Consider the following 8,251-nt stretch of genomic DNA (forward strand, 5'->3'; position numbering starts at 1 on the left):
ATGCATGCAGTTGTGTGTTGGGGAAAAAATACAACATGAAAAAACTTGGTTTAAAATTTTGCCTCTGAGAATCCCCACACAGTTGCCTCTGCGTATCTTACTAAGCCACAGGCAGAGGCTGTGTCCAACCTAATCCATAGGCTCGTGTCAACAGTGCTCGCTGCCCAATGCACCTCATGACAGCACTCACTGTCACGTACGACTGGTGGAGCTGGTCTCATCAGTGCTCACAGTCACACTCTGCGTAGCAGCATTTCAACACTACTAAACACTCAGTAACAACCCTGGAGACAAACACAAGTGGCAGACAGATAGCAAGTGATCTCACTGATGGTTAGGTAATGTGCATGCTTAGACGCACAGGTGTTCATACGGCATTCCTTTACTCCTGGGCCGAAAAGCAAAAACCCAAAGTTCCACACACCATAAAAATGTGGGCATGAATTATTTCTTGCTTTATTGCTTTCTTGTTTCTTGCTTAATGCACAATGTTTTTGAATAATAACATGTCCAAAATTTAACACTATTAAACATTCAAAGAGTAAAATTTGTGGAAAGAAGCTCTCTAAATTATTTCTGGGGGAACCATTCAGGCAGCAAGGCTCCTGGACTCCCCATCTTGGGTCATGCAAGAACTGCTATGCTCTGACCCAGGGCAGCAGGGCTCAGATGCCAACCAACCGTGTGGGCACTTGGACAGCACCTGGTCCCCCTCTGCAATGCCAGGGATGTTCACAATGACTCGATTACGGCAATCTCTCCTTTCACCCAGGCTCACGAGAGACCCAGCCACTGAGAGAGAAGAAACTCCCGTGGAATAGACAGGCAGTTACGATTATGAAGCAAAGATCAGAAATGACTCTGCTGTCAAAGAAGCGACCTGTGCCATCCTGTGGAAGAAAGCAGCCCGTTCTCAGAGCACGTCCGAGAGGCCTTCTTTACACAGAGGCCGGCGGAAACCAGGGCTGCGCAAGCAGCGTTTTGCTGGTTGAAGTCACAGGGTCCTCATCACCGTGCAGAAGGGGAGTCACTGTGCTGTTACGCTCAAACATACGTCTTACCTCTGAAAACTATTGTCAGCTCCCACACGTCTGCTTGCATCTCAGCTTGATCTCTTTTTGAAAGTCCCAGAATCTTGGGCACCCCTGAAAATCTCGATATGTCCTGCTCCTTCTGCAGGAAATCCAATTTCCAAAGGGTGGAGGCTCAAAGGGACACATGGCTGCATTACATCATAAAACAGGAAACAATAAATCCTGGACTCCATGGTATGGATATGAAACTATCACAAAGAAATAAATAACCCAGACCCACAACTGCAGGTCACACGCTAGCAATACCTGGTAGAGTCTAGAAAATGGCAATTGACCCATAAAACATTTATCTACCGTGACTTTGATCAACTATACTCAAGGGATAAGCAAAAATGTATGGTAACACTTTTATAAAGACAAGCTTCCTTAAATATCAAGGACAGTGATAAAATTCACTTGACAGTGATGAAGATGTCCAATTTAAACCACTTTCAATCCTTGCCAATGATTATCTTGGGTTTCCATAATAAGAATGGACAAGAGCCAACCGTACCTTGCCAGTGACAAGGAGGGTACAGTCACACAAACCCTCTTTGGAAGAATGAGGGACCCACCCCTCTACCTGAGGAATCACCTCAAGCCCTTCCAGCTTCTGAAATTGCACAGCCTCATGAATGCTCTCCACAGACACGGTGACAGAGAAAGGAACCGACAAGAAAACATAAAGGTGCATTTATTCACGTCCGTGTCATCTACAGCTACTGCGTACAGTAATCAGGACTGGAGAACGGATGAATTAAAACCTAGAACAGCAACAACGAAAACACTGGGACACTCGCCCCTGGAACTGCAAGTCTGGGCTCACAAGACTCTGCGTGCTGGCAAGCCCGTCTCCTCCCTGAGAAGCATGCTTCACACTTCCTTGTGTCCGCCCTCCAGCACCTCCATCCCTCTCAGTTAAGGCCTGGGCAGTTGGGATGGCGTCGCAGCCTCTCCCGCGGCGCTGTCAGTCGCCCGTGATCTCGGACGGCGCGTGGCCAGCCGCTCGGCTGCTCAGCTCCGCGGCCCGCCTCTGCAGCTCCTCCACCGTCTGCAGCAGGGCTGACCGCTCCAGCTCCAGGGCGAGGGTGGCCTGCTTCAGCTTGCGCTCGCTACTCAGGAGCTTCTCGATCGTGGCTTCCAGGCTTTGGATCTTACCATTTGCCGCCTGGAGAACAAAAGAAGAAATGAGAATGTATCAGCGCGGGACAACAGGAGGCATCCGCTGTGCACGCGCGTCCAGCCTTGGGAGCACTCTGGAGCTGTGTTTTGGCCGAGACAAGTCTAGTTTATTATTATTTCTGGCCACACAGGAAGACATTGCTCAGCTTCCCCTGCATGTAGGCTGAGCCCTTAAAAACACCCTGAGATCCTCCAGCATTTTCTTCCCCTGCTGCGGCTACTCTGCAAGCCAGATGTTAGACGGTGGCATCACAGTGAGGAGGGAGCCCGAGCCCCCAGTCACCACCACAGGAAGGACAGGCTGACATGGCCACAGAATGCTTCAGGGAGAAAAGGTGGCGCTCAGAGACACAAAGACTTCTGCGCTCGGCCACTGAGAGGTGGAGCTTTCTTCATTACTGCAGCACAGCGTGGCCTATTTTGACTAACACGTGTATCTTCATGCAAATCAATTTCAGACCGACGAACAGTCAAAATGGCTTCTATGTGAAGGCCCAAGTAGTGACAGCTCTCTAGTCTGAAGTTCTTTTTCTTCATTTTCCTTAGAGTAACGAGACATCGCTACGTCAGGAAACATGGGCATGTGGGCCGAGCATTCTGCCACAAGGCTGTGTGCCCCAGCTCACTGACTGGTCCCCACCACCCACGAGATAACGGTGTCCCCATCCCACCCAACAGAGGAGGAACAAGGCTCTTGCTTAGTTTACATCCTCGGCACCTGGCACCTAATCGATGCCAGTTAAACAGAACTTCCAGAGCTTCTCTCTAGCAACGAGCCCTCCTCTCTACTCCACCAGGGCAGGCTTCCCAGGCAACGAGCGTGTCGGCTCCAATGAAGTAGAGGGTTTGGCAGAAGCTCCAACATTTCTGTTGATGTCACCAAGGCCTTTCTGGCCTATTCCTCAGCTGAGAGCCCATCCTGCAGCGCGCTGGTCACCGGGTCAGTAAGGGACTACTCTATCTTACTAATCCAGTCCAGCTCTTTACATGCCCCCACTTAGTTTAGGTGGGGAAAATGTACATCTATTTTCTCTCATTTTTCAAGCACGGAAAACAGTTTCGAACAACACTTGTGCCAAACAGACAACTCATGACTCAAAAGTCTGGCTCTGGCTATGCTACTAGAACATTCAAAATAGACGGAAAAAAGGACTGAGATCCTTACTTTGTCATTACAGGGCAGGGGGTGGTCACTCTTGGTGTGTCTCTCTAAGAAGTTTTCTCTGATCCTCAAAATCCTATCCATGGCCAAGGCCTGGGTCAGGCCCCACCCTCATCACTTTTAAGTCCCACTGCATTCCGAGGTGTACCTTGCGGCTTAGTTAGTAGTGAGCTAGTGTGCATGGTCATGTGCTATTCTGCACGAATGCCAGGTCTCCTCCATAAGCCTGGCACTCTTTACAGAAGAAAGCTCATCTTATCTTCTGCGTGCTCCAGCCTCCCACAGCACCTAGCTCCGGGTGGGCACCCAGCGGCGCGCAGTGATTATGAAAACCTCTGCGCGTTAAGATTTGCCTCCATCTGGCTTGTCTACGAAATTGTCTGACGTACTGCTGAACAAAACAGGTAAAGAGTTTGATCTCTAGCTTCTAGACAACATTCTTACGTGTTTAACAAGAAAATAAATGGGACTGTGATGTGTCTAGCAATTATATGAACAGAACAAAATGGAACAAAAAGTAGGTCGATTTTGATACTTTGGCAAAAAAAAAGATTTATGCACAAAAATTCAGTACTGCATTAAACACATTTCCTTGGACAGCTTCCTAAAACTGTACAAAGAGGAGGTATGATTCTCACATAAGAGAAGCATATTCTCATAGAGGACAAGAGGAAAACCAGACCCAAACACCCACAAATTAACACAGCACAATCCCAATCCTCTGAGACCTGCCCTGTCTCACTCATCCTGGTGGCCCCAGCACCCAGCACAGGAAGGACCCGGGACGTACCGGTGGGCTAGCACGAACTGTGGCCCTGAATGATCCCTCCACAGGTGCAGGACCATGTGGTCAGGGCGGTCCAGGGAGCACATCTGTATTACCAGTTGTGACTGATGCCTTTCTTGAGGAATATAGATATCTGAGCAGTTTCCCGCAACTCCCTGCCTTCACCAAAGGGCACAGTGACACACAGGCAGCATAAAATTGCTTTCCACCTTCTATCACCAAAAAACCATATGGGCATTAACCCAATAAAACCAACCTTTTATTTGAGTCCTGCCTATCTTAACAAGTCAAATGCTTCAATGCAAATGTGAGTTTTGTTCAAAGTGTTTCTCTCACGTTGTATTTCAGGGACCCACTGTTGGCTTGGAAGTCACCTCAAATCAGCACCTGCGCTGCAAACCCTACAGACCAGGTGAGGCTGTCTGTCCCCTTGAGACTTGCCTTCAGGTGATAGCTGAGATTTCCAGGGGGAACTATATACAGGCACGTTTTCATCTCAATCTTTGGAAAAAAAGAAGTTAAATGCCCAACGTGAGTGGCAGTTAGGACTGGGTAGGAAAAGCATTTTGTCTTTGTTCCTCTCCAGTACACATCTGCTAGGGTCTGCTGGGATGAATGTCCACGAGGGGGAACGCGTTTTGGACAGGTCGATGTATGAGGCTCTCAATGCTGGCCTTTCTCACATCGCTGCCAAGCTTGCATCTGCAAAGCCCAACTTTCTATGGAGAAAAGTCAGAGGCTTAGATCACACGGGAAAGCTTATTTTAAGGACAGCCCAGGAACACTATAAAATACGTTATCTTGGGGAAAAATATCTTTTTTTTTCTCCACAGCAACTCTAAAACAATTTTTTAAAACACCCTCAAAACAATCTCTTAACACTGACAGCACTACCACCCATTTGTAACGTTGAAAAAGCGGAACATATTGCTTGCTTTATGGCATTTGATTGACAAAGGAGCTATGTTGCGCAGTTAGGGACACGGGTAAGGGAATGAGGACAGAGTGGTCAGCAGTCTGCCCAGGTGACGGTGTGGGTGGGGCAGCACTGGACCTGGCAAGGTCTGGGTCTGCGGGCTGCAACTCTGTGCACCCCGTCTGTGTGCAGTCTGAGCTGGCCTTTCTTCCGTACGTCCTTGCCAGAGTTCATCCATGTTGAAATGAAGTCTTCTAGAGGGGAAAACTGCACCCTGCATGAATCAAATGTTCGTCTTTGCACCAAGGACTCACAAATAATGATCACCTGCTCTGGTTTATTTTGCTAGGTAGATTTCTGTATCACTTTTCTCCCTTAACATCCCTCCGTGGACCTAGCTGGTTTCACTCATGGATGTTAAAGCTCTCAATTCTCTCATCGTTATTCAAAGCACAATTGCTGGCATTCAGCTAAGAGCGCCACAGCATCCTGAACCCAAGTTCATCTCTGGGCCTGTCTCTCAAAAGGGTAAGCGCAGAAACAGCCTCTCAGAAAGTCCAGGACTGTCTGACCTTAGCAAAGGACAACCTGTCTGCTCCATATAAAAAGGATCAATTCTCCTGGGATATCTTTGATCCCAGCTACAAACAGAGCAGGGTGAGAAAGGTCCTCCGGTCATGGGAAAGCCCAGTGTGCTGTTGCCTTTGGTGAGTTAATGAACTACTATATACCGGGGTTCAGCAAGCTGCTTTATAAATATGCTCTACCTGCAACTGTTCAAGGAGGTCAAGGTTCTGTTTGCGTAAGCTGCTGTTGGTTTTCTCCAATTTATCCATTCTTTGGTTGTCACTGAGAGGAGAGGAATCGATAAGTTCTTCTTGAAGCACGTGGTACTCAACTTCGTAAGCTTGTAACTGTTTAGCGATGTCCATCTCAAACACCTGTTACACACAGAGAAGTCATCAGGCCCTGAAAATGAGGAAACTCTCACACACAGACACACAGGTGGGTGCACGCACACGGCACCACGTCAGCAAGCATCCGTCAAGCACCTCCTCCAGGCCGAGCGCGATGCCTGGCACTAGGGGTGACAAATGAGGACAGTTTTATGCACTGAGAAGGTCATCGTTTCACTTGGGAAGAAAGGATATAAGAAACATCTAGATATAATTCCAAGGTAACAGTAAGTGCAAGTTTCTGATACTCATCTTCCAAAAGTCAAAACTTCATTTTTTAAAAAGACTTACAAAAATTTATTTTTAGTTCTTACTTCAGTACCCATTTCTTCTCTCTGAACATTCTCTAGGTTAGATACATCAACTGCGGGTTAAAAGGAGAAAAAAAAATACAAAACAAAAGAATCACAGCTCTATCTGCACAGTCACAAAGTCAAAGTTTAATTATAGTTCAGCTGGGTTTTCAGAGGTACAAGAACAGCTCAGTAATGGAACTGTTTACTAAAAACTCTCCTTTGCACTAAGATATGCAAAAATGAGCCAAGACCCAAATGTCACCCACAGAGATGGGTGACTACGAAACAATGCCTGAGTTGTCTTCCTTCCCATAATAGTAATAGTGATGAAAACACCACACGTGTGAAAAACAACCCCAAAGTGCACAAGTGACTCAAGCTGTTCTGTACTTTCTCTTGGTAAGGAAGACACATTATGCTGCTGCCCAAGGCACTTCCTTCCTTTCTGATTGTTTCTACGGATAACCCTGCAGGGCTGGGGCCTCTGGCTGGAGAGAAGCCCCAGGCGCTTGTCTGGTAGATCTGACAATACAGTCAGGCTGAGACCATCTAAAAAAAGTTAGAGCAGAACACACATTCAGGGAATCCGCCTGGCTACTGCATTTCCTTAAGAAAGAAACTTCAACATGGTTAAAAATCAGTGAAAAACTATCTCCACTGATGGCACCTTATTAACATTCAAACTAGCCTACCCCGAAATAAATTTTCAAAAACCATGTTTACTTTCTCAGCATTTTTAACAACCTTCTTTTCTTTGAGATGAATTTTTCAGCTTGCTGGTTTTCAATTTAATTCAGTGGATAATACTAATTAGGCACAAAAGTCATTTGATGCCTAAAAACTAAAATACATTATATCTGTGGCACTGGGTGGGGGAAGGAAGGGAGAGAGGGAGACAATAGTTACTATCTCACCCTGATTCTGTTTCACCCCTCAGTGACCCTGCGGTCAGTAGGGATTATCACTTCCATTTTGTAGTCAGAGGCTTTGAGTGAGCTCTAAAGTCAGGACTCCACCGGCAACTCTCTGAATGACCTTGAGCAAGTTACTTAACCTGGGCCAGTTCCCGGTCTCCCACCTGGGGATAATAGCACCTCCCTCCCAGCACAGCTGAGAGGATGAAATGAGACAACTCAGGGAAGCTGAGTAGGTGCTCCCTTAGCTAAGGGACCTGCTTCCACACACCTGTCACGAAACTCTCACATTCAACCTCGTACTTCAGCAAAACTGTCATCAATGGATGCTACAACATGGACCCTCTGAACAGCCTGAACAGAGTAAGAACCACACGTGTTAAAGCTGAGACTGCTCGGCACTAGCGTGTGATGATAAATGTGGTGCTGGGTAATGTCATGCACACAATTACTTTTTTTCTTCCACAAAGATTTACTTTTAAATGATCACCTAACCTGGAAACCTAGGAACAAAACCTCTGGCCTTTTACACAGATTGATGATCTGTTAAGGTTAATGGCTTTCAGCAGCGCCCAAAGCCATAAACTCTTCCAGGACTCCATGAATCCCCGGGAACCATCACCTCTGCTTCACTGCATCTCCATCTCCTGAATGCTAAGGCACTTACAGCCTTGTAGTCATGCCCCTGAATTTATCCCAAACCAGGGCAGTATGTGGCTGGTGGTCAAAGGAGAACCTCAGTCCAGGAATAACCCTGTCAGTCCCTGGGCCAATTACTTGGAGGAGGGACAGAAGACAGGAGGGGCCCCTGTCCTTGTACACTTAACACTTAGAGGACATAAATGACCCACGGCTGGTACCAGTTCTTAGCCAGAGAAAGAGCAGGAAGTCTAAGATTAAACTTGATCCTATCTATGGCATGCTGTCTCAGAGGACGATCAAACAAAAAAGGGAATATTAAAAAG

The 8,251-nt window shown here is 47.0% G+C and overlaps 1 protein-coding gene across 5 annotated transcripts in view; it reads right to left on the reverse strand.

Annotated features, from left to right (window-relative positions):
* Positions 1-1,741: 1,741 nt before the first annotated feature.
* The window catches only part of TBC1D1 (TBC1 (tre-2/USP6, BUB2, cdc16) domain family, member 1), a 214,635-nt gene continuing 208,125 nt past the window's right edge, over positions 1,742-8,251 (reverse strand). For 4 of the 5 annotated variants that reach the window (XM_012644492.1, XM_012644490.1, XM_012644491.1 and 1 more), the window contains 2 exons: positions 5,888-6,061; positions 1,742-2,241 (listed from right to left, as the gene is read on the reverse strand). In XM_012644492.1, the coding sequence (XP_012499946.1) occupies positions 2,041-2,241; positions 5,888-6,061 (375 nt within the window). In that variant the 3' untranslated portion in view covers positions 1,742-2,040. The remainder of the gene's footprint in view (positions 2,242-5,887; positions 6,062-8,251) is intronic. The other variant, XM_012644493.1, reaches the window with a different exon arrangement.

Source organism: Propithecus coquereli, unplaced genomic scaffold (genome assembly GCF_000956105.1).
Source record: "Propithecus coquereli isolate 6110/MARCELLA unplaced genomic scaffold, Pcoq_1.0 Scaffold213, whole genome shotgun sequence".
Taxonomy (NCBI): domain Eukaryota; kingdom Metazoa; phylum Chordata; class Mammalia; order Primates; family Indriidae; genus Propithecus; species Propithecus coquereli.